Source organism: Apteryx rowi, unplaced genomic scaffold (assembly GCF_003343035.1).
Source record: "Apteryx rowi isolate R43461 unplaced genomic scaffold, aptRow1 scaffold_64, whole genome shotgun sequence".
In the NCBI taxonomy this organism is placed as follows: domain Eukaryota; kingdom Metazoa; phylum Chordata; class Aves; order Apterygiformes; family Apterygidae; genus Apteryx; species Apteryx rowi.
The window spans coordinates 601,421-627,161 of NW_020450916.1; the positions used below are offsets into that span (position 1 = coordinate 601,421).

At 38.8% G+C, this 25,741-nt stretch overlaps 2 protein-coding genes across 2 annotated transcripts; one reads left to right on the plus strand and one right to left on the minus strand.

The window, feature by feature from the left end:
• Positions 1-2: 2 nt before the first annotated feature.
• Positions 3-8,093, plus strand: TRMT61B (tRNA methyltransferase 61B; the record flags this gene model as incomplete). Its single annotated transcript, XM_026084464.1, has 7 exons — positions 3-251; positions 333-435; positions 4,923-5,113; positions 6,332-6,423; positions 6,867-7,105; positions 7,727-7,807; positions 7,984-8,093. Coding segments are annotated over 7 exons (999 nt in total), but the record flags the coding sequence as incomplete, so codon positions are not given.
• An 82-nt stretch (positions 8,094-8,175) lies between these two features.
• On the minus strand, positions 8,176-16,045 carry SPDYA (speedy/RINGO cell cycle regulator family member A). Its single transcript, XM_026084403.1, has 7 exons — positions 15,817-16,045; positions 14,791-14,849; positions 14,435-14,520; positions 12,678-12,849; positions 11,336-11,633; positions 10,109-10,120; positions 8,176-8,373 (listed from the first exon to the last, which is right to left on the minus strand). Exons 1-7 carry the CDS (start codon positions 16,043-16,045, stop codon positions 8,285-8,287), a joined length of 945 nt encoding a protein of 314 aa, XP_025940188.1. The 3' UTR covers positions 8,176-8,284.
• Between the last annotated feature and the right edge of the window lie 9,696 nt (positions 16,046-25,741).

The following is a 25,741-nucleotide window of genomic DNA, read 5'->3' on the forward strand; positions in this document are numbered from 1 at the left end:
TGCGCGTGGGGGAGCTGGTGCTGGCGGAGCTGGGCCGCCGGCGGCGCGACGCCCTGAAGCTACTGTGCCGGCTGACGGCGGGCGCGGCGCTGGCTATCCCCGGCGGCCTCCTGCCGCACGGCGACATCGTGGGGCGGCTGCCCGGGCAGGTGGTGCGGACGGCGAGCGGCGGGCGGCTGCTGGTGCGACGGCCCTCACTGGAGGAGTACGTGCTGCTCATGGCGCGGGGCGCCGCCATCGCCTACCCCAAGGTACCCCCGCGCCCCGGGAGGCCGCCGCTGCGTCTGCCTCCTCCCACAGGCTGGTAACGGGGCGCACTTTGTAACCCGCAGGATGTGAGCGCCATGCTGATGATGATGGACCTGCACCCGGGAGACACCGTTCTGGAAAGCGGCAGCGGATCTGGCGCTATGAGCTTGTTTCTGTCAAGAGCGGGTAAGGTCCAAGATTCAGCAAACAACACGGTTCTCCCATCGCTTGCTGCCTTTCTGTTAATCAAAAACTTGCGGTCGTTTTTTCAAGTTTTGCTGTAGTTTTCCTATTCACGTATACTCTGTTGATCTAAGATCAAATTAGATCAGTGTAGAGCCAATACCCAGACTGCAGACCGTTTTGACTGTATTTTGCAGGCTATAGTACAAAGGGTTATTGCAGGCCACCATCGCTGTAACTAAATACCTGAAGGTGCCAGCAGTGGTCATTGCAGAAAACTGAATTTCAGCTTTCTTTATTGTTAACTTTGGCTTAACCTTACTAGTCTCTTTCTCATTTCCTTGCCTTTCCCTGTTTCCTTTTCTTCACTTTGCTGGACCACATGAATAATCAGATCATTGGCAGACCAAGAGAAAACATCTACATGGATACACACTGTTGTTTCATGTTACACCTAACCTGATCTGATCTAGGTGTAGGTGCTCTGAAAGGTAGAGAGCCTTTGCACCTGGCCATGCTCTCCTGCCCTCTCCCTTGCACTTGCGCCATCTGACTCTGCTAGCAGCGGGTTTGGAGAGCCAGTCTGGTCGAAAGTTATTCTTTTCCTTTCTCTAGACCGTAGGTTTAGTTTCCTGCCTTTTTCACTCACTGCAGGGTCACAGGAGAGTTGGTATTTGCAAAGGGAAAGTGGCAAGCAAACGTGATTGAGGTAGTAAAGGAGCAGAACTGCTCCTCTTGGCAGCACCCAACTGTTAGGTGAGTTTTGTTCTAATGTGAAACTACACCCTTAAACTTCATCTCGCCTGTAGTCATCCTGTGTAGTGCTAATGGACCAAATTTCAGAGTAATTTGATTGATGGGCTCCTGATAGAAAAACTTCCCTAAGAAAAATAATTTGGTATCCATCTTTTTGTTTGCTGTTACCGTTTTTGCTTACACTTGAGAATTAAAGTATCATTTGACTCCTTTCCAAACTGGTATTCTAAAAATTATTTCTGCTGTTGCAAAATACTGCTCCTTCCCTGCAAAATTAAAAGAAGCTTCAAGGGTAAAGCCAGGAACCCAATCACAGATCATCTTAAACTGATATAACAAAAAAAAAAAAAAAAGTGGAATTTGTATATCCTGAAGGCTGTGTTCAAAGACAGGGTTTGTGGCTAACCCACCATCACTGTAACTAAATACTTGAAGGTGCCAGCAGTGGTCACTGAACCTGAGAAACACCCATGTATCCTGAGCTTAAGTGAAACCTCAAAATTTCTTTTTAGTATTTTCCAGTGTTTGGTAAAAATCAGTGTTATAAATTACGCTATCTTTTTAAAATGTTTACAGGTTGGGCTGCCTTTGTGATTAAAGTTCAGTCAACACTGACTTATCACTGACATCAGTCAACGCTTCCAGATTAAAAAAAAGCTTTCTAATCCCTCCACTTACAGACAGCCAAGTATCTACAGAAAGTGATGCTTCCTCTTAACACTCTTGTGAGGGAGGCAAACTGAACGAATCACCTTTTTTGCTCAAGACTGTTAAATAACCTTAGAACTAAAAGCAGTGAATTCATTTTCTTTCTCTCCCATTTAGCAATGCTGTACAACTGTCTTTTTACATGTATTCTGGGATAACAGCAGAAGTCTTTTTAGCAGAATCTTTTGAGGAAGCTTAGTATTCAGCAAATATGTTACTAGTGCCACCTATCCAACTCTGTTTTGGGATGCCAGGATGTATTACTGAGGATAAAAAGAAAGTTAGGAATAGTTATGCTCAGTGAATGGTACAAACTAGAGTGCTGAGATCCAGCAGCAGCTGAAAATGGGTGTATATGGCAAGGGCACACCAGCAGCAGAAAAAGGGAATCTGGAGGATTCCCTACCGAGATGAATAGAGCACTTTGTTCTTCTCAGTCCTATTGTTTTAGCTGCAGTAAACTCCACCTGGCATCCCAATTCAGTTGAGGACACGTGTTTTAATGGTAAGACATTAAATGCTGCCCCACGCTCACTCAACTGCAGGTCGTCTTGATATAAGTTGGGCCCAGGTTTTGAGGTTAGCAGTTATGCCTCTGCTCCATCTCCCTCCTTCCGCCTCCCACTACTAATCCTCACAGTTCCTTCCTATCATCTTTGTATAATATTTTTTTTTCCTGTGGTTCCATGGTGGGATTTTGAAGATAGTATGGGATTATCCTTAAAGCAACCTTTGCTGCCTTAGCAGCTAGAAACAAACAAAACAGAAGAGGGAAGTCACCACTTTACTTTTCAGAGATGTATTTGGAGAGAGGGGAAGTAGAGCCATTTTTATCTTCTCCCATCTTCCCCTGTGTGCAGACCCTAAATCCAAAGGGAAAGATTGAATACCTGTTTGCTAAGGCAGAAGTTAGCTTTTGCTAAATACAGCAAACTGGTTACTACATTGGATATTCACTGCACTGTGGCCATTTGCTACAAACTCACCCAGGCTTGCAGATGGTTTCTCTCCTTTTTTTAGTCTTGCCCGATGGGTTCCTTCTGATCACTGACCTCAGTTTAGCTGTAACTGTGCCAAGTCAGCTAAACCATGTGTATGTGTCACCAGAATGTCAGCTGTACCCATGGGAAGAAAGCAGGCTTTGTGCACCAGCTCAGTTCTGTCTTGGTGGGGGAGTATGAGCTTGTATTGCTATTTTCAAATTTCCTGAACTTAAATCAACACCACATAGTAATAGTTCCAGTCATAGCTTAGCACAATTCGGCACCAACCTGAAAATATATAGCTTTGGCTTGCTCTTTCCTAATGGTGGCTAATTTTGCCACCATTTAATAGTGATACCCAACAAGACTACTAACTGCTACACAGGTAAATGCTGGAATTTAAATCTGGTGGACACAGTACAAAAATTGGTATTTTCTTAGATACAGATGCATGGAAGTATTTAGTTATCAAAATTTCCATTTTAACAGATTTCAGTAATCTTGTATATCAGTTAATCTCATTTTATGTTTGTTTACCATTGTCATTCTTTAATCTTTCCCAGAGACTCCTCACAGATGTAATGGGACAAAGTTAAGATTGGGTTAAGAAGGTAGCATTTGCCATAACTTTAAAATCTTTGAAACCTAGAGAATATAATGTATGTGAACTTGACATTCTGCAATGTTGCAATAATAAAGGGTTTTGTCCAGCTATTTTAAGTGCTTGTCCTTATTTTCTCAGAATTCAATTTCAAAATGTTGGAAATTAAAAGGGAAGGGATGCGCAGAGGAAGCAATAAGACTTGACTCCAATACCCACAATTTTTTTCTTCAAATATTTCCAAACTGATACTTCTTGAGTAATAAGGAATTGGTGCTGCAATTCCACAACTCTTTAAAGTGATCTAAGAAGGCACTGCTGAAATCCTGCCTCCTTACATGTTGGCCCTGGCCTCTGATTCAGAGTGAGCTAGATCAGGAAGAAATTAGCAGAAAATCCATTCCTCTTTTTGTTGGGTTAGTTTTTTGAATGGATTCACAATGGGATCAAATGGGTGATAGGGAAGGAACCTGGTGGCCCCAACTTCAAATGGCTTTAAAATGTCACAGAACCTTACCTGGAGAGCTTCTGATTGCTGAAAGCTTTCTGTGCCCATTAAGAATTAGCAGGGAGAAAGAGAATCCAACAGGATGATAGGTTGCAAGAATTAGAATAATACAAGCATAGAATAATACAGCAATACAAGCATTAYGCTCCTTGCTTGGATATTCTGATAACACTTTCTTTATGAAGAATATATGTAATGGATTTGTACTGTGAATTTCAGAATAGTAAATTTATACTTCAACAATTTAAATAATAAAATAATTTATATTTATTACAGTTATAAACAATAGCATGAAAATAACACAAGCCTGTGTAGATCAAAGAGTGCATCTGAGAAACTTGTCTCTGGAGTTGAGATCAGTGAGCCGGCTGGGGGGGTGGTTCTTATCCTTAGGGGACAGACAGAGAACGAATTATACATAGAAAATAACAAGCCTTTGTAAAAATCAGGATTGTCAAAAATTTTAAACTGTTGGTTTCAAATCCTAGTGACAGGAGGCGCAATTAACTGTCCACCTGCTCCTAACACCTGTGACTAGCAACCTCCATTGCAGCTTTCTCAGCTGGCACCTCTGGCAGATGTAGCAGGAAGGCTATGAATTAATTGGGCCACAGATGCTCAAGTTATCTTTACTGCAAGAGGTGCTCTGGGAGGACATCCTAGGAACAGTTTGTACTACAATAACTATGCTTTATTTTATCTGTGGATTGATGGATTTCAGTCTATAAAATAATTACCCAGCGCTTTGTCTGCATGTATTTGCTTTAAATGTAAAGAAAAAATAAATTGCAACTGATTATATGTAATTATTTCCTGAAGTGAAGTTGAGATTTAAAGGTGTACAACTTCTGTCATTTACTATGCTGCTTTTTTTCTAAATTCTTTACTACAAATGCGGGGAAAAAGCAGTAAATTTAGTATGCTTTGTTTGAAGTTGGATCCAAAGGACGTGTTGTAAGTTACGACGTCAGAGAAGATCATCACAATTTAGCTAAGAAGAATTACAGGCAGTGGCGTGCTTCGTGGGAAATAGGACATATGGAAGAGTGGCCAGATAATGTGGATTTCATTCTTAAAAACATTACAACAGCTGCTGAGGATATGAAATCTGTAACATTTGATGCAGTAAGTCTGAAAAATCCCCACATCAATGACACAAATTGACATTTATCTTTTCTACATAAATTTAAATCTCTTGTTTTCCCACTCGCAATGGAACTTCCCATATATAGTGTAACATGAGCAAAACCAATCAGATCCTCATCAATAAAACATTGTGAGGTTTTTCTTCATCAGGTTGTGCTGTAAGGATTTTCAGAAGTTCAGTTATACTTTCCCAAATGAAAAGGTGACATGGCCCTAATATAGAAATATTAGTTAATCAATACTATCTGATAAGCAAAGACATACTTGTATTTTGGAGAACTAGATTTTTATCTGATTAGGCATATATTTCAAACAATAAGAAAAGTACATATGCTTATTGAAAATATAAATATGTGAACACTTCAATAGCAGCTATATAGAAAGTATAATGTTACTAAGGTCTACATTTGAGTAAGGAATGCTACAGCCAGCTCTTCTCTCCTGCTTTTTATATCCTAATTTCATAGAAGGAAGGTGTGTTGGGGGAAACAACTGGATGTTATCACTTTTCTATATAAAGTAGGCAATCTAGTTATATTAACACTTCAAATAAATGATAGTTATGTTGAACAGCTTGATTGAAGAAAAAAAAATGGCTAGCGTAAAAATAACATCTTTGAAAAATTTAAATGTAACAATCCACAGGAAGGCTCAGACATTGCACATTCCACTGTTTTACTGTTTAAATAAGTTTCTAGCAGATGTAGATACTGCCAAAGACAAAAGTTTTCTAAGCCCTGAAACAAACAGTAAGTTAGGCATTGAGACTTTAGTGTCATCTTTTCATTATAAGGAAGCATTTGAAGATTTTATCACTTGAAAACTAGATATCCAAAGATTATAATACATGTAAATATAGTCTTCCTTAAGTTTTTAGTAATGTCAACATTATGGAGTTCAATTAGCGGGAGGTTTAAAATTAACACAAGACTACAGTGTTGGTTAAATGTGACTTGCTCATTTAATAGAAATTCATTTGCAAGTAGCACAGACTTTGTTTTGTAAATGTATGGACCTCACATTTCTGTAAGCTCTTCAAAGGTAGTACTAAAAATCATGTTGGCAATAATATACTGCTGTTGTATGCATTCATTTTCCATATATAAACATACTGTTTTTTAAGTGGTGGTGTTAGGGAAAACTTGATATATATATATTAAAGTTTACTGGAAAAATATAAATATCTTTCTCTTGCAGATAGTTCTGGATATGCTTAACCCTCAGGCTGCTTTGCCTGTTATATACCCAAGTCTTAAACACGGTGGTGTGTGTGCTGTGTATTTAGCAAAGTAAGTATTTAATTCTAGCATTTACAAATTTATTCAGGCATCACCTGAAACTGTTAAAAAACAAACATCTTTTAACATATACAGCTAACAATTAATTAAATGTTTAACAAAATTAATTTTTTTTGCATTTTTCTTGTAATTTTTTCTTTTTTTTAGGAGCTGCACATGGTATAAATTACACTTGACTAAAACCTGTAATCTTTACGTAGGGAACACTCTCACTATGGGCAGTGGAAGTTTTGAGTTAACAACATCCTCAAAATAATTGTGTGTTGTTTTCCAATTCAGTAGTCAGATTCCCAGCTCCTTTACCCTAAAATTGAAGGACTTCATGTCAACTCAAAAGTAAAGAATATGGCAAAGGCAATAGAATTCAGACCAGCAGTTGATCTATTGGTTTCAGTTTTCAGAATATTGTTTTATCCTTTGCATTTCTCCAAAAGCATCACACAGGTTATTGCCCTTTTAGACACAATACGGACCTGCAAGCTCCCTTTTTTGTGTGAAAGGATCATTGATGTAACACACAGAAATTGGTTAGTACTCCCTGCTAAAATCAAGAATTGCAAGTCAATCCAAACAGTGGAAACTCAAGAAAATACTGAGGAAGAACCTCAACAAAAAGAACATGAAGAAATCCATTTTCAGGATCAAGCAGTTCTTAAAGGAAGTGAATATGATGGTAAGAACATTACTGTTAATGAGTTATACTGTTACTGCTATTTGATAGTCTAAGGATATAGTGAAAGCAAAGTTTGTAGGAAGAGGCAGTATCTTTTTTTAGATCAGCTGATATTCTCATGAAGAACAGACAAGCTTTTAGAAAACCTTTGCCTTACCAGGTTTGAAAAAGGATATATTAATGGCTATTTGAATTTAAATATCTTATTAAAAATCAAAACTAGAAAACAAACTGCAGTCTATAAATTAAGAATGACTGTCTTTTCATTACTGTTCTCAGCTACTTTTTATGTATATAAAATTCATTCCTCCATACTCAGCCCACTGCTGCTTTAAAGGACCCTGATGGGTTTAAGAATTCCATGGAGGGGATGTTACCCATGTGCTTTGTTTTGTAATTTTTTGTTTTTGCTATTCTGGCATACTAGTATAGATTTGCAAAATCCATATTAGAGCAAAAAGTCTGAAGGCACTGTTAGGTGACAGTGGAGCAGTTTAACAGAAGCAAAAGGAAAGTGAAAAAATAGCAAGGAAAAGTAATACATACACTTTGATAACTCTAGTCTGATGTCTGTACTTTTTAAACCTGTTGGAAAATTTAAAAAATGCGTACTTTTCACAGAATCACTTTCTGACAGTGTTGAAACATACTCCTCAGTGCCTTACATTGCTAGACCATCTTATTGGCAGGATGCTCATTCAGGTGAGAAGTTTGGAAAATATTTTTATCTTAAATGTTTAGTGATATTTTATTTTCAAAAATACTGTGTTTTGTGCCAGCATTTGACATGTTACTATATAATGAAATCATAAAACTTATAACAATAAATTATTGCATACTGAAATACTGAAGTAGTAACATGTTTTGTTTTTAATTAGCGTTCCTCACCAAGCTGAGAAAGTTTCAACGACCACTTTCTTGATGTTGCTGAGATGTCAGCTGCTAATTTGAGTATTGTATCAGAATACAATAAAATGTTACAAAATAACCACTATGCTTTGCAAGTTGTTTAACTTTTAAAGAATTACTGCTTTGATTTCTACTGCATATGAACTTTGAAATCCCATGAACAATTTGAAGGAAAAGGTTTTAACAGAATCCATCACATATGATACTGCTATACAATGCAGAACGTTACACAAAGAACAGAATTTCTGTTTCTGTCTCATTTGATGTACTTCATTCTTCATTTCTTGTAAACCAGTCCATGGATTTGTCTTGGTTCAGGGTGCTACCTCGTCGCCTTTTGTTGGACAGGCTGTGATAGTCTACCAGAAATTAGGAGAAAAAATATTGGTAAGAAAATAATGGATCAAATTCTGCCCTTTGAAATTTAAGGGAAACAGCTTCTGACTTCACTGGTTGGTGGCTCTCAGTTTCTTTACAAAATATATTTGCACAACTGTAATAGAAACTGAAATTCACTGAATTTGTGCCTCTTGATAAAGCTGCATTGATTTCAAGAAAAAGACCAGTTGTTGACAAGTATATCTTTGTTTCATTTCCAGTAACCATGCTGAAAGTTCCCTAGTTGTGAACTTTATTCTGAACATTTGGGAGTACTTTGTACATACTGAACAAATTTGTTCTGACCTTTGTCAGATATAAAATGCACTAGCTCTCTAGTAAAAATACTAGACTAAAAGAAGGAGGAACAGAAGCATTCAGAGTCTCATATAAAAGTTTCCATGTATGCATATGGTAATGTTTAGTAAATTAAATTTATGAAATAGTGTGTTGCAGCCATCTGACCAATTCTTTATCTCAAAGAACATTCAAATGAAAAATTTTCATGGTTGAAGGGGTCCCTTTGGAATCGCAGTTGAACTGAAGCTGTCAAAAACAATAACACGAACCTACTATAACAGTGAAAAGTTGGATATTAATGAGGACATATTCAAATAAAAAATAGAGATGTAAATTAGCTATAACCCTTTAATACCTCATACTTAGAATTTTGCACTGGTTAAGCACACATATGTATCTTTGTAGAACTGAGGCCTTCACAGAATCACAGAATCCCTGAGGTTGGAAGGGACCTCTGGAGATCATCTAGTCCAACCCCCCTGCTCAAGCAGGGTCACCTAGAGCACATTGCACAGGATTGCATCCAGGCRTGTTTTGAATATCTCCAGAGAAGGAGACTCCACAACCTCTCTGGGCAACCTGTTCCAGTGCTCTGTCACCCTCACAGTGAAAAAGTATTTCCTCATGTTCAGATGGAAGTGTCTGTGTTTCAGTTTGTGCCCGTTGCCTCGTGTCCTGTCGCTGGGCACCACKGAAAAGAGTCTGGYCCCATCCTCTYRACACCCTCCCTTCAGATACTTGTACACRTTGATAAGATCTCCTCTCAGCCYTCTCTTCTCYARGCTAAACAGGCCCAGCTCTCTCAGYCTTTCCTCATAAGAGAGATGCTCCAGTCCCCTAATCATCTTTGTAGCCCTTTGCTGGACTTGCTCCAGTAGTGCCACATCCCTCTTGTACTGGGGAGCCCAGAACTGGACGCAGTACTCCAGATGTGGCCTCACCAGGGCTGAGTAGAGGGGGAGGATCACCTCCCTCGACCTGCTGGCAACACTCTTCCTGATGCAGCCCAGGATACCATTGGCCTTCTTGGCCACAAGGGCACATTGCTGCCTCATGCTTAACTTGGTGTCCACCAGCACTCCCAGGTCCTTCTCTGCAGAGCTGCTTTCCAGCCTTGTACAGCTCCCCCAGGAAGTTTACATCTGAAGTGTGTTACACTCTTAACAGTAAAATAAATAATTCATGTTCGCCCCATAACTACTATATGTAATGGAGGCTTCTCAATGGAGGCTCAGGCAACTATTTTTAAGTAGCTCAATGTGCAAAGATTCTATCACATTATATAATTTTAATGATAAACTATTGTATTTTTTCTGTTCAAGCCCAGTCATCAAAGGAAATCTAATATAAATACTGTCAAAGACTGAGATGCATGTAAACAAAAGTCTGAATGGTTGATTTAATGCACCTCCAAACTGACAATAGTAGCTGAGGAGCCTGCCCTTTCTAAAAACACTGCTCACACCAAGAATCCTTTAATTCACCTGACACACACCATTATTTTTACTGTTTCTTCTAACCTATCAACACTGTTTAAAATATGAATCTAAATTGAATTTATAATGCAACAATACAAATCAGTGTCTAAATAGTCTAGAACACATTCCAAAACCTGCTAGAGTAGGTGAGGATAATTTGAACAGACTCAGAAAATAAGGCAGTTGGTACTTCTGGGAAGTCAAAACTGACAAGACATGAAGAAAAGAATGGAATGTTTTGAAGCAAGATATATTATCCTAGTTGTGGTAGAGAAAAAACAACATACTTTTGCAAAAATGGCTTCAGATATGATACTAGCTCTTAAACAGGCAGGTGACTTTCCCTATACCAAAATATCTGAGGCCATTATCTCTTTACTATAAAAGTTTGCCCAAAATGAAGAAAGAGTAGCACACTGCCTACATACAAGTGAAGTGAATTGACTACATGCTGCTTCTGCATCATTAGCAGTCAAATAAATGTTTTCACATTTTTTTGTAAAAATCAAATCACACTGGTGCTTTTCACTTTAAATTGGATTCGGAAGAGGAGGCTAAGGTTTTAGGAGGTGTAATGTTTTTTTACAGTAGAAACCATTTTGTTACACTGTCCTGCTAAAGTTCCCTTATGTTAAAACTGAGAAATCTTGGCAGAGTACAAGGATGGCACTTTTGTTGCTGTTGCCTTCATTCACCAACTCAGTAAATAGTTAAAACATTTGGGAAGCTAACAGTCTTTCTCAAATATTACAATCACACATAAACAAGTATACATGTGAAGTTTTTTTCTCATTTTCCATTTGGTTAGAGATAAAGCAAGAGAAATAATATAAAATTCCAGTAACTATAGAAGAATAAATGTATAAGAGAATCATACCGTATAAATGAAACAATCTATGGCAGTAAAAGCTCAGTTTTACCAAGGTAACTGTATTTGTAACAGGGGTTTCTGCTAACACAATAAAGTTCATGTCTTGACATACCAAGAAGGACATAGCAGTCCCTTCAGAAGTCAAAAGGGCAAATATGACATTAGTTGGATAGAGCATGTACATTGTTTAGGGGTGTTTATAAATGATACAAATACTTTTATACAAATACCCGTGATTTACTGATACTGATCTAAACCAACTAACTGAAAATTACATGCAATATTAAACCATACCTTGCACATAAGAAAAAGGAGGGTCAACCAGCATTTTTTCAATTGGAAAGGTGTCCTTCAAATCCTGAGATAGATGCGTTTCCATCATCTCAAAAGTGCCAGTAGATGAAGAGGAAGATGATGATAATCCTAGTCCTACAAATCTTCCTTTCTTACCACAAAGCAAGCAGTCTACAGGACTAGCACTAGGTCCTCGTGGCAGCTGTACTTCATCTTTGTTGTAGTTTCTCACAGCTCCGCTGTGGTGCGTAGAACGTTCTCGCTGCCATATGTAATGTGTTGGAGCAATAGCCATTACCTATCAGAATAGCCGTTACATCAGAAACCATAAAAATAACTGGCAAACATACAGCTGAAATCAAGGGATTCGATTCATGAGTGGCAGAGAATTAAGAATAAACAGTTGAGGTGGATAACATCTATTACCTATCTGCTTCTGTCTCACTAGACAGTTTGCTACCCCAGGCAAGGATAACTGAACCAGTTACGAATCAGATGTTGAAACACTACAGTTTACAGCCCTGTATATTCACATAAACCATCACAAATAGCAGTTTATGCTTAGTATGTTGGGCTGAAGATGATGTCTTTCATTGATTATGAAATGTGATCCAGCTGCTGGCTCACAAAGCCTCTGAAGTAATGATCACTAGAAGCTGGGAGGGTATGCTGGAAGAAGTGTTGTATGCTTGCCTCCTTCCTTGTACTTTTTCCATATGCATCTAATCCCATCCCCACAGATGGGATGCTGGAGTAAATGACATTTTGTTTTCCACGAATTATRGAGCATACTACATTCTTGTAACATATCAGAGCTTTTCCAGACAGAGGTATTCCATCTGAAAAGTGAGGAATGTCTTTTTCCCCATTATGTTTGAAAAAATGTAGGTTATAAGAATGCATTAATAGCAAGAGAATGTTAGAAGTTTGTCCTTTTGGTTTTTTTGAAATGCACTGAAAAACTCTTATCTTACAAAGTCAAGTGAAGTTACACTATTAATTTTGATGGGCTTAAAATTTAACCTGAGGTGCTAGATTTTTTATTTGAAGGCCTTATTTCATGTACTTTTTATTTGTAAAGCAGACACAAAAATAAATATTTATAAAATGAATTAAGTGAAGCAGCCAGTGGTAAATTTTAACGAAAAATATTTGCATAAAACAGAAGGACTCTATCAGTAAAAACTTTACTTTTAACGGGGTTACAACATTTTAGCTGCCTCTTCTCTTTCCCATAGCTTATCTACACATTTTAGAGAAGAAATTACTTCTACAGAGCTAGATTATTAGCTGGTATCAATTATTGTAGTCGCAGTATCCACAATATTAAAACCCTCCCTACCTCTTCACAGCAACGTCTGCTTACAATAGCCCTGTAGTCAATTCTACTCCACAGTTGATCTCTTAACTTTAAGAAATCAGGGAAGAGTTTTCTCCACGTTTTTCCCAAAGCCCATGGGAAAATGTCATATTTTGATTCTTCATCATCTTCTTCAACTGTATTTGCCAGATACCTTCAAACATATATATGTTTGTGTCTGTAAATATTATTTATTCTTGAATTGTTATATTAGTATTATTTTAACATTAAAGACATTAATATTAAAAGATTTCTTTTTCCTAATATTGTGAAAAAAATTCCTAACAAAACACAGCCTTCTCTCAGGACTCYATTAGAAAGCCCAATCTGTATCCTTTCGGTTAATATAAACTTACAGGAAAGTATTAGAAACATTGCTTTACTGTAAAGTTGGCTAAATGAGTAGGTATATAAAAACTAACATATCCTAACAGCTTTCTCCAAACTAGCAAGATATCCTGGCATTAAAACGAACAGTTTCTGACTGATTTTCTAAGTAAAGCTTAAAACTATTTTGCAAAATTTTAAACTTTAAATCTTCTGCTTTATCGATTTTAGCTATTCTTGGAAGATCATGTTTCTTACATTGAATTAGCAGCAAGCAACTAAATATAGGCCAACCTTCATATAAAAATGAAAACCTCAAATGACATTTTTTAATGTTCATATTTCTTTATTCCTTCACTATGTGCCACTTTTGTTTCTTGGTCTTCTCCCCAGACAACAGGAAAATACTTTACCTCCTATGAAGCCACCTGATACTGAGCTCCTGTAAATCCCACAGGAAAAAATCATAACTTTCAGTTTCCTCCCCATTTTTCTCACTTGCTCTTAATCCCAGTCTTCTCCCTAGTCCCAGTCTCACTAGACTCCTTGTCCCTTTATAAACCTCTCTCTCCTCTGGTCTGGCTTTTGTCCCCTTCAGTGAACTCAAATGGCTTCCTCTTCAGTGCTCTATGGATGCTCTCAGCAATACCATTTATCATAGAAGAAACAACCATCTTTCTCCCCGCACTAGTGTCCAAACCAGGGCCGCTGAGAACTGCTCTTACAAAAAAAGATGAACTGAGCTCCAGAACACTGTGAAAGAGCATGCTGAGTCACTCTGTAGGTATAGCACACATGCTTGGCCAAATATGGGTAGATTATATAGGCTTTGTAAAGACAGATTCCTGGTTGCACTTCAGTTTCAAAGCGCAGGAATTTTAGAATGGTTCAGAAGAAAATAAGTTCTCAGAACTTATCTGTCTACTTTTTTAAGTTGACTGAATCATGCTGACAAAATTTTTCTCATATATTCCTGAGGTGCACATCACAACAAAACGTTCCAATACAAATGACTTAAAAGCTGGCAAATATATAAATTGGGTCTTATAATAGGAAGCGTGAGCCATAATCTGTTGCCATATATTGTCCTACACAGATTCTTTTTTCAATGCTTTGAAAAGTTCACAGATTTTACAGTTCTGCAGACAGAAGTCCACTCTGTGCATTACAACACAGATGCAAATTTCCCCTCACTGCTGCCTAAGCTTGTTCCACCATCAGAGGAATAATCTCCAATTTGCTCTATTTATATGTAATGGGTAGATTATATTTCTGTGCTTWTATAGAACCCAATCAACTACAAACTGATTAAAGGAGTCTCATTGCAAATCAGAATTACCAGCGCTATAAACAGGGGAATAAACTAATGCAAGGTTTATGCTAATAAAACCAGATAATTTAAAAGTACTTACAGAGCAACAAAGAAATTGATTCTGGTATGCTCATTTATTGTGAAGTTAGCCCTCTTGAAATAAACGAAAGTCATTGCCAAAAGATACTGTTTTAAAATGTAAAATGTTACATTGATTATTATGCATTAATATATTGTTTCAGTATAACATTTCCTAAATGATTATCACTTCTACCTCGCATCAGAATATTTTGTTCATTCTCATCACTGAGAAAAGCGTAAACTGAGTTTCCTGAAGCTTCAATATGAACACATTAGAAAAAAAATACAGTCTGTATTCACATTACAGTATCAAGTGATTGAGAGCAGACTTTCATTCAAAATGTAATCTCTTCACTACGAAGGAAATACACTTACCTTGTCTGCAATTTTACAGCAACAGTCCATCCATAGGAAGTCTTGAATTAGATCATCATCTGCAACAAAAGAAAGTTGTAGCATTTCAAGCAATAAAATTGCTTTTCATAGGAAATATATGTAAATATGTAATGCATGGTCCTTTTATTAAGCTAAATAAAAGGAAAGAAGCTAGATTTATCAGTAAAGAACAGAGAAACCAACAGAAGAAAGAGATTAGGTTTAAAAAAAAATACACAAGACAACAAACTATCAGAAAGGCAAGATGGAAAACCCAGTGACTGCATTTCACTCTCATTCTCAATAATAGCAMCTSAAGATGAAAAATCACCAGTATTTCTTCCATTTAATTAGCTTCTTCCTGTGTACATGGTTCCATGTGATAACGTACAGTTATTTCCCATGAACCATAGACTGTTGAGATCTCTGCACCTTGATTACCTGACAGCAAATTCTTTCTCTGATTGATTCCTCTATTGAAGATTTGAATAAAAGCCAAATACTGTCTTCAGCTCTCTCTCAATGTCTTCACTAAATTAAATAAGTACAAAATTTTTTATGAAAGAGATACAAATACAAAAGAGATGCTAGAACTCCTCAGCTTCTCTTCCCATTCCACTTCTCTTCCTAAATTTTTGTTCCCATAATAACTTGCTTATAAGGCTGGGAAGTCGAGCCTTTTTTAAGCCAATGTAAAACAAAAGTACAGTGTTTTACATTTAAAAACAGTTTTGTTGAAATGTAAGAGGAAATAGAAAGGAAAGAAATTATCATAGAAGGAAGTATCACACAACTTTTGTTTCATTTGTAACTTAAAAAGATGCTTTTCATCAGTTTGATAGCCCTTTTTGTATTTTTAACTTAAGCATTAAACATTTAAACACTAAAATATAACAATAAAATATATTTAGACAAAGACACKGCTGTCAGTATCTATGTAAAAAGTTCTCTCAAATTACCGTGCTGTTTAGGTAACATACACACTGACTACTGTTCAAACATTGACACATATTATTATTAACCTACCAAACAATTTAAAGAAAGCTGTCATTTCCTGACGCTGAATAACTAGACATGGTCCCTTTGGACGTTTATATTTATGACTAGGAACCTTTTTTTCGCAGTTTTCATGACGGTCTTTAAAAGTAGGACGCTTTAGTCTAATGAGTTTTTTTTGCTGATGTGATCTGGGTGCACTTGATTTTACGTGAACAGTGACAGAGGGAGGTGTCTGACACACCAGATTGTGTCTCATTTTGGTAAGTAAAGGTTCCTGTTGAAAAAGAAGAAGAAATTAACTACAAAAGATAATGCCAGCTTGAGCAGTACTTCTCTATATTTGTAGTGTTTAAATCAAGCATCTTCAGTGGAGCTTGTATGTCAGGTGATAGAGAAATCAATTGTATAAGTAGTAATTATCTGAATCTTGTGCCCTAAGTCAACTACGTAGATTTCTTTAATGTAGTTCTGATTAGATAAAGGTCTTTTCAAAGGAAGGAGATTTTACCTTTCTTTTTTCATTCAATATTTGAAAAAAAAAACTTTTACTGGAAAAGTTGCAGTTTGTCAAATCCACACAGCCCCTACACATGTACTTAAGCTTACCAAGAAATCTTCATTCTTCCTTTCCTATTTGTGATGTTGTATTTCTTTAATAATATTCATAGAGTTAATGCCACAGAACTATAATTAAACCGCAAGACATTAAAATATTGAACTCTTAAATTATTTTTTTAAATACTTGGTTAGAGCCACTGGAAATCAAACTTTTGTAACGAGAGAGAATCGGAAGCTATAGCCCAGGAAGACCCGAGGTGTTTTTAACTATAAAATCGAGGAGGTACCAAAGGGAGTGTGGTGTCTCTACGGACAGGAGACGGGGGCATCCTTGCACAACAAGGAGTATTTTGGGGAGGCGTGTCCGGGGGGAAGCTGCCAAATACCGCCCCAGAACCACAAGCGGGCCGCCGACCCGTGGCAGGAGGCGGGGAAACCACTGCAGGGGCAGCGCCTGCCTTGCAAACAGCGCCCTCACATCTTCAGCGCGCCCCTGCAGGGGACGGAGCGGGCTCAGGCAGCCTCGCAGCAGCCCGCCTACAATAAAAAAATTTTCAAAAAAAAAAAAATAAAATGCAAAAGCCCCCAGTTCCCAGCGAGCCCCTCACAGAGGGCGGCGCGGCGCGGCACAGCGCCTCTCAGCGCCCTTTACCCACCTCAGGCCGGGGCGGGGCGGGGCGGGGCGGGGCGAGCACTCACCTCGGCACGCCGCCGAGCGCCCCGCCTCCCAGCTCGAAATGGCGCGCCTCACCGCCAATCGAAGCGCAGGAGGGAGCCGCCTCCGCCAATCGGAAGGCAAAGCACGCTCACCTGCCTCACCCCGCCGTCGCCCTGGGGGCGCTAGGCCGAGTGGGCCGGGGCGGCGGGGGGGGAAGGGGCGTCCTCCCAACCAGCCAACCAATCAATCAATCAGGAAAGGGGAGCGCTGTTGCTAGGCGGGAGGGCAGGCGGGTGCGGGCGGGGCAGAGATCTGGTTTATGGAGCGCCCGCGGTGGCTCGCTCGTCTCCCTCCCGCTGGGTGGCGGCGGCGGCGGTGGCGGTGGTGGCTGCTCAGGCGCTTCGGCACCCCTCTCCCAGCCTGGCAGGAGCAGGAGCGCAAGGCGGGGAGAGGGCTGCCCCCAGGAAGGCCCCAAAGTGGCACGTTTAGAGGAAAGAAGGTAAAAAATAAAAATAAAATTGGAAGGTGATACAAGAAGAAACAGTTTGGGGATTATCTATTCCTGTTTGCTCATTTATAAGAAGTGGTGTAACCTGATGATTGCGTGATGAATTTTTGTGTTACTGGAGGCAGCGTTTCTCTTAAGGATCAAATTCCTGGATGCACACGGACAAGTAAGATGCAGCTCTTGTGCTTCCCCATCCCTCCTGGTTCCCAAGAAAAGCTTGAAAACCCCAACCCTACGCAGCTCGAATCGTGGAAAACGGAGACTTTGTCGATCTAAAAATCTCCCAGCTTGTTTCGTAGCTCTGCACAGTGACGCGACTCACGTCGGACACCGGCACRGTGTGCGCACAGTTACTCAACGTGGGCCCCTGGGCAAGGCAAAACACCGCAGCTGGGTTTCAGCGCTGCGTTGGGTTTCAAAGCGCGTTAGAAACGTGCATTTTCTGCAGCTTGGCCCCCAACAGAAAGTTTGGGGTGCGCTGCTGTTGCCGCCCGGCACCGAGCAGACTAGGGCCCGCTCAGGACTTTGTGATGGGGGAGAAATACGCAGTGTTGCTGCTCTGCACTGGTGTGTGTGTTGCAGTTGCCCTTTCCGGTATACAGAGCCACTTCAGAACTTGATTCAACTGTAATCTCTCAGCTGTCCGACAACATTGTAAAAGCTCCTTTGAAACATCTCTACAAAAAAACCCATATCCCATAAGAGAGAAGAAAATATACTTGCCTTCAAAGAAGGTTAAAAACACAAATGCAGTACCTTAATGCTACTTTTCCAGGCAAGCAATTACTTGCATGTAATATTATGCAATTAGTCTAAGGCAGCCTATTGAAATGTAATATAAAGAATGAAAAACTTTCTCAACTAGTAAGATTTCATGTGGAATCTTACTGTTGTCTTTTGTTATAAGAGCTAAAGATTTAGTCCAGTAAGATGGCAGGAAATACATCCAGTTTCATATTGCTTCCTCCTATACAGGCCAATTAAAGGGCAACTGGTTTCATTTGTTATGGTAATGATAGGACAGGCCTTTTACTCTTCCCTCATCTTTTATTAATACTTTGCTAGATATCTTTATTTAGGTACTCCGAGTTAGTGATTATATTCAGGAAAAGGTCACATCAGCTTTCTGATTGTGTACTTCAGAGAGGGAGAAAATATATCAAGCAGTAAGTATGAACTAACACCTTCTCTGTAGGGAATATGCCGAAATCAAGAGACCTGGCAGCAGGGAGCAGATAAATAAGTCAGTCAGACAGAAGTCTGTTACACTGAGGTTCTCCCTTCATAAGCATGTGTGTTCAGGCTGAGTCAGCCTGCATTAAGTCGTTTTTTATTTTTCCCCCCAAAATTTACAACATGTACATGCTACTCTTTGTGCATAACACTTTTTATCTAAGGCCCTCAAAGTACTTTTCAGTTAATTACCATTCATTTGACAACTGTGGAAACTGAAGAAAAGTTATAAAACTTCTATAATAAACCATTCAAATTAGGAAGCTAACTCCTGTCATTTTTTGCAGTACTGGAAAACATGAAAGTGCTATGATAATTTTGAAGTGTTTGCATTCTTATATTTTTCATCTTCAGATTGTGTCCTTTATCTTATCAATATAAGGGGGCTTACAAAGTGGATCTTTTTCCATGCAGAGCTTCCCAGAGTTTGTATGTTTTTTCTTTGTTTTTCCTTGTAGCTTTTTCCTTTCTAGAATGGATTTTTTGGAGCTAGTGATTCTGCAACAAAGTATTAAAAGAATTTTTTTTTTTCCTTTTCACTATCTAAGATCTGTTAGCAATCAAGCTATTCAGCAGATACTGTGATGCACTCTTGGCAACCCCTTCTGTACCTTCGCCCTGGCGCCAGGACCCGGCCCTGAGCTCTGATGCAGAGCCCTGCTGCGTAACGTTGGCTCACGCTCTTGAGCAAATTGTGAAGTTGTGAGAAAGCCTGCAATTTTCCCTTTCTTATCTTGTGGGACTCTACGGGCTGCGGTAGGATTGTTGAGGCAGGGATGACTGAAGGATTCAAGAGGAAGAACATCAGCGTGGAAAGGTGTAAAATCCTACAGGAAAACTCGGGGAGTCAGCAGCTGGCCGCTCAGCACTGCTAAGCATCTGTTCCAGGGAGCACCAGGGGCTGCCGCAGCCCTCCTGACTGACGCTTGCCTGGCCGGCAGAGACCTGTGCGGTCTCCAGGTGGAGGCAATGAGCATACTATTGCTTAGCCTGCTAGCTTGCTAAATCCTGCGTTTCTGGGCATTAGCCAATAAACAATCGTTTTGTACTCTTGGGTTGAGTATAGCCTGCTTGCAGGTCTCTACTTACCTGGTAAAAGGTGCTGAGCAGAGTGACAATAAGGAAACAGAACTTCACCAGACAGTAAATCTTGTGCATGAGATAGCGGACTTAACTGGTTCGCAACCTTATATAATATTAAGTACAGTTTTTTAAAGCTTGTACAGTTCTTCGAGGAGTATCCAGAAGAATGTAATTTTAGTTCTCTAACTCGCTGGACATCAGGGGGCACTGTTTCACCACAAGCAATTTAAACAGAGATGATGTAGCATTTGTCTGGTTTCGTATAGTGGATTTAGCATCGCTGTTCTGAATTGTACATTGTACATGTAAATCAATTTAGCTGCTTTTCATGTTGATGTTATCACAGTTTGAACTGCTTTTTTTTTAATATAACCAGTAAGGCTTGGTTTTGAATTCTTACATCTTGCTTTTTGCAAGCTTTTTTTTCCCATACATATTCTGGAACTGAGTTGTTTAAATCCAGTAGCTAGGTCCAAAAAGTCAGGTACAGAGCAGTTTTCTTAAATGAACAAACAATCTTAAAATTTTTCAGTGAATGAGTTATTTACATATAGATTCAGAAGTCTCACTGAAGAAAAACACAGGCCTCATACTTCAATAGATTATATTTATGATATATATAAAATTTTTTCTATCTTTTAACATTTGGAAGGTAAGAAAGCAAATGCTTTTATCTCTGATATCCTTTCCAGTGAACTTTTTTTTTCTTTGAGAAAGATAAAGTAGCATTGGAAGAGCACCAGATACTTCTTTTCAAAGGAAGGCATGAAGAAGAAACATTGGCTTTTTTAAATATGGACCATTGTTCAAAATAAACTGTACATTTTTTTCAGATGACAGACTTTTCCTACTTATTGCAGAGTGTAAACTAGAGAAAAATAGATCTGTTCCCTGTAAAGAGTACTCCCGACCTTGTCAGGGGGAAACCAGCCTCTCATTCAAGTATGTTCTAGATGGAACATGCACAAGATGACAGCTTGATTCCTAAAGATAAATAACTAAATCAAAGCTTTCATGTAAAAAGCAAACTTTAGACATGCAGTGACACTTTCATAATAAAGAGTGCAGTGCACTGGTTGCTGGTGATAGATGTGGGTTCAGGTCCATGTTTCTTTTAAGTGAGAAGGGAGAGTAAGGATTTGGATGAGTTTTGTGAAACAGATCATTAAAGCATTGTGGTACCTGGGCTAGGAGTAAGCATAAGAGTCTGAATACAGCTTACCTGTTTGCTACTTGAAGTAGCAAGTAAGGACACTGAAAAGGAGCCTTACAGCTAAATCTTTGCTATTGACAAATGTTACAGTATGATTAAAACTAAAAATGGTCTAGTGCCACTTAAGTATATGTCATTATGATGGATGAATGCACATGGAAATTGTTTTCAGTCTTGTTTATTTGAAAAGAACTTCTAAGCACATAGTYTTTTCTAATACCTAAGTCCAAGCGTAGCTGTGGTTATTCTCAGATACTGAGAAACTCAGAAACCATATAAAATATCATTTGGAAATTATGCAGTGACCAGGTAATGTACTGCTGGACTAGTATAGCAAATGGGTCAGCAGCAAACACAACACATGCCTAAACATGCTGCTTCTGCATACTTCAGAACAGCCAAATGCTCTGTGGCAACAAAGCTGCATAAGTATTGAGGACATAAGTTTGAGCTTGCTGTTCATTTCTGCTGTAAATAGACTGAAATATTCTGTGTGAATTTAATTCAAAACAAACAGTGGAAGCATCGAAGAATTATTTTTAAGGACTGGCATTTCTGTGTCGCATCTCTCAATAACAGTAACTTACAACTCTAAAATGCATACTTTACGCTAAAGGGAAAGGAGGTGAAGAGCACAGTACCCCTTTACATGATTTTTGAACCTTCTGATGTCACCCACCATATTCTAACTTTTAAAAGCCACTGGAAATTTTACATTGCACATTTGTGCGTATTTAATAAGCATAGTTATTTGTTATCCAGTTGTGCCCATGCAGTTTCTTCGAACTGTATTGTGCAAAGAGCACTAATAAACCAGATTTGTCTATACCACGATGACCCCGGAGCCATTTGTTTCCAGGGCTGAGGGCACCAGGCTTCCTGAGGTGCAGGTGCAGGAGCAAGGAGTGGCTGTGCCCAGGAGCTCCCAGTGTATTGCACATGTGCAAGGTGCCTAGATTTGGATTGAAAAATGTGAGCTCTTCAACTTGGAAGTTTTCTCTGCTTTCCTCTCGGAAATGACTAGAAAGCTCTAGACTTCAAAAATCTTCCTGGTGAAAATGTCACTGAAATAATAAAACTTAAAGAAGTTTTACTTAAATCAAAAAACATTTTTATTAAATGACATCAGCTGAAAATAGTCCATTCAAATTTAGTGAGTAACAACACATGCATATTCTTATTGATTTCAATATATATGTGCACATTAGTGCACAAAACCATAAAACATCTGATTCAAGCAGCTTATTATCCAGGAAAGATATATATCTTTTTACCTAGAGAGATCAAAAGTACAAGACCTGTAGTGTTTTCAAAATAATGTTCTAAGCTTCTCCTGAAGGTGAGTGCATCATTTCTTACCTTAACAGATGGCTGAGTGGATAAAGCCTTCAAGCTTTAGCTAGATGGCTTATAATTCTGTTGGGCAAAATGGGTAAATTGCATCAAATGTTCTCATCTCATTTTCCAGTTCTGAAGTTTAGATTTACCTCTCAGTTTAATGATTGCATAATTTCAATCCTAAACTCTTTCAAGCACAGGCCATCTATTTTTTTCCCTCTGTTATACTGCTGAGCGCAATAGAATGCTTGTCCATGACCATAACCCCTATAATATGAAATAATAGTAGTAATTATAGACAGTATAATTTCTCTGTTGTTGAGAGCCTTATTTTGATGGCATGGCATTCAGAAGACTTATCCCATGAAAGAATTAATCAACAGTAATATAGCTATAGTTTTTTGAAGTCAGGAAAAAATATTTCTGTATGCAAATATTTTGGCTCCAATCCCCTCATGCTATGAAAAAAAGAACAGCCTGAAGTTCAGAGTTATGCAGGCAGAACTTTTAAGGATAGACCCTTACGGACTAAAAACAGCTGAGTCAAAATGTGAGCTGGAAGGAGTCTGGAATCTTTTTCACTTCCAGGGCCCACACAGTTAAATCAGACTTCCCAGAGCTTGTTAAACATTGAATGCCCCTTCCAAGGAGCAACAGGCTCTGCAGTTACTCCCCAAAAAGTCAGAAAGCTTTCTTGTTTCTCCGAGTTCAATAATCACAAGCTGTAAAAGCTTTCTCACCCAGCAATTGAAGCAATAAAATGACTAGTACAAGGGCTGTAAATTAAAGTGCAAAGAGAAGTAGATGAACTTTGGTAGCAGCCATTACCAACACCTGAAAAGGTAAGGGAAACCTGTGAGCTAGGAAAGTGGTTACAACACGAAATCAATTTATTTCAATGAGAAAAAAGAAGCATTCTCTGGTCTATGGAACATCTAGGCCTTTTAACCTTACTCTCTGCTGTCCCTTTTGTTCTTATCCTAAATTGTGTTTGTGGGATTAGATTGTTTGCTCATCTCATTGCTATATTTATTAACCTTTGCTTTGGGTATGACTATATATACAAGCTGCAGTGACGCAAGCCTGGGTGGGGATTTATAGTATGTTAGCTGCTCCGCAGCAACTGCCTGGGTGCATGCTGTGTCCCTGTTTTCAGGGAAGAATGAATTTCTTCGGCTTACTGCTGGGTACAACTCTGTCCATAGGTTATTTTTGTGGATTAACTGACATACTGTAAATCCACACCAAAGCTTGCCTTATACCTAGCTTTGCCTGTACACAAAGCAAATTTAAAGGCAGATATCTCCCAGCAGTGAGAAAGGCACTGCATGTGCCTTTTCATAACACCACACTGAGAAACAGGACAAACTGTATGCCTGTATATCCATCTGCTTTGGTTCTGCCTACAGCACAGAGATGTTGTAAGGCTATAAAACCTGTTAAAAACTCTTTAGGACTCTCTTGAACAGTTTTTAACAAGTGTTTTGACAAAGGTCCATCTGTATCTTCTTTCACAGAGCGTGGCTAAAAGGGCAGAAAAGTGCTTTAAACTAGATGTCACAACTGAAACATTTTAGTGTAAATGGAGCTCCCCCTACTACAACCAGTGTTCTCCTGTTTTCCTCATAGCCCTTTTCAAAATATACTGAATCAGTCAGTGTTCTGAGGGCTTGGGCACGGTATGAAATTAATGTGCTTGCCTCTCTGCTATGAAGTAGTTTGGATGAAGGCTTATCCTTTTTTTTTCCCCCCACATAATGCTGCATATTTTAAGCAGTTTTAAATGCTGACAGTAGACGTGCTAAAAAAAGCTGTAGGTAAAAGAGCGATGAAGACATTTTCATCTAAGTAAAGACAAAGGTGAGAGCCTGCTCCTGACCCCACCCACTGGAGCTAAGACTAAGCCTGGCGGAGAGGTTAGGATGCCACAAAATATCAGACGGGTTGGTTTCTATAATCCTCAAAGATGCAAATGTAACACACAGTAATTGCATGAGCATTTCTCTCCTGTGGCTACACCCTGTCTAGTTTTACGAACCTTTGAACGAGCAGAGCAGTGGTCTACCTCTTACTTTCAGTCAAAGGACTCCAACCCGCTGGAGAAGGAAACAGCTGTGGGCTTCTGAAGCTGAGGATGAGTTCAGAAGCACTGCTACCGCCTCTGAACTAATTTCCATCTCCAGTGTGTTGCCGGCTGCAGCAAAACAAACAGTTACATCTTTAAACAAACTATGTTATTATTCGAAGAAAAAAAAATATGACCTAGAAACAGACCAACAATAAACAAAAGATGTAAAGTATCTTTTTACAGTGTTCATACATAGTATAGCAAGAAGACATATGATTGCTCATTTATTTTCTTATTAGCTCTATATTTGACCAGCTCTGCAGGGCCAAAACATTTAAGCTCTCTATGCTCCTCATTATTCAAATAAGGATAATAGTACTTACCTGTTTATGTAGTGTTTTTCAAATTGCAGAAAAAAATATGCTGAAGTGGCAGCATTATTACAGTTCTTTGAGTAGCCACATGCCTTGGTTTGCAAAGGTATGAAATGTTCAGAAACACATCAAGGACAAGAATCTATACGTAATTTCTCAGTATTGCCCTCTTGATATGGCTCTTTCAAGGCTTTCTTTGTAGAAGGTATATAGTCAGCAATAAAAGTTGAACACCTAATGAAGTTCCTGAGTTAAGCTATAATACAGACTATATATATATATATATATATATAAAATATATATCAATGTCTGCTGACATAACCTTTTGACACTTTTGAGCATAAGACTATTTCTGCTTGTTTGTAACTTCTACTGCATTAACCTCTTATAATTCATCATGAATTTTCAAAAATTATTGATTTTGTGGGAAAACAATAGTACTACTGTTTTGAAATTGGGCATAATACATAGCCTTTTTTCGGGATGAGCCTTTGATTATCTTTAACAGAGTGCACCCAGAACTGATCAGGTCTGGAGCCTGTGAAAAATCTCAAATAAAGTTGAATTGCCAATACTCCAGTTGAACTAATCATACTCCCTCTGCTCATCTGTTCAATCTGTGCATGCAACAGCCCCACCTAGCATCATTTCCTGATACTTAAGGGATGACTCACACTCCCCTGCAACTTTACCCGAAAGTCGATTTTGTTCTTTTTCTGTCCCTGTGTAGTATCACAAGCCCATTTACCAAGTTCCACTGAACACTTGGAAAGTACCTCGCAAAGCCCCAGGCCAGATTGCATTAGCACACCAATGCTCAATGACTTCTGAAGGAGCTGGGTAGACCTCCTTAGATCTGATCCGCAGTCCGCTGAAGTCAACAAAAATCTCCCACTGACCTCAGTGGCTCTTGAATTAA

Excerpts from the sequence above, each read along its gene's own strand:
- SPDYA (XM_026084403.1), bottom strand. The coding sequence starts at position 16,045 with ATGAGACACAATCTGGTGTGTCAGACACCTCCCTCTGTCACTGTTCAC. Across the intron at positions 14,850-15,816 it reads AGCTTTCTTTAAATTGTTTG|ATGATGATCTAATTCAAGAC; the intron begins GTAGGTTAATAA and ends CTTTTGTTGCAG. Across the intron at positions 12,850-14,434 it reads ATCAATTTCTTTGTTGCTCT|GTATCTGGCAAATACAGTTG; the intron begins GTAAGTACTTTT and ends ATATGTTTGAAG.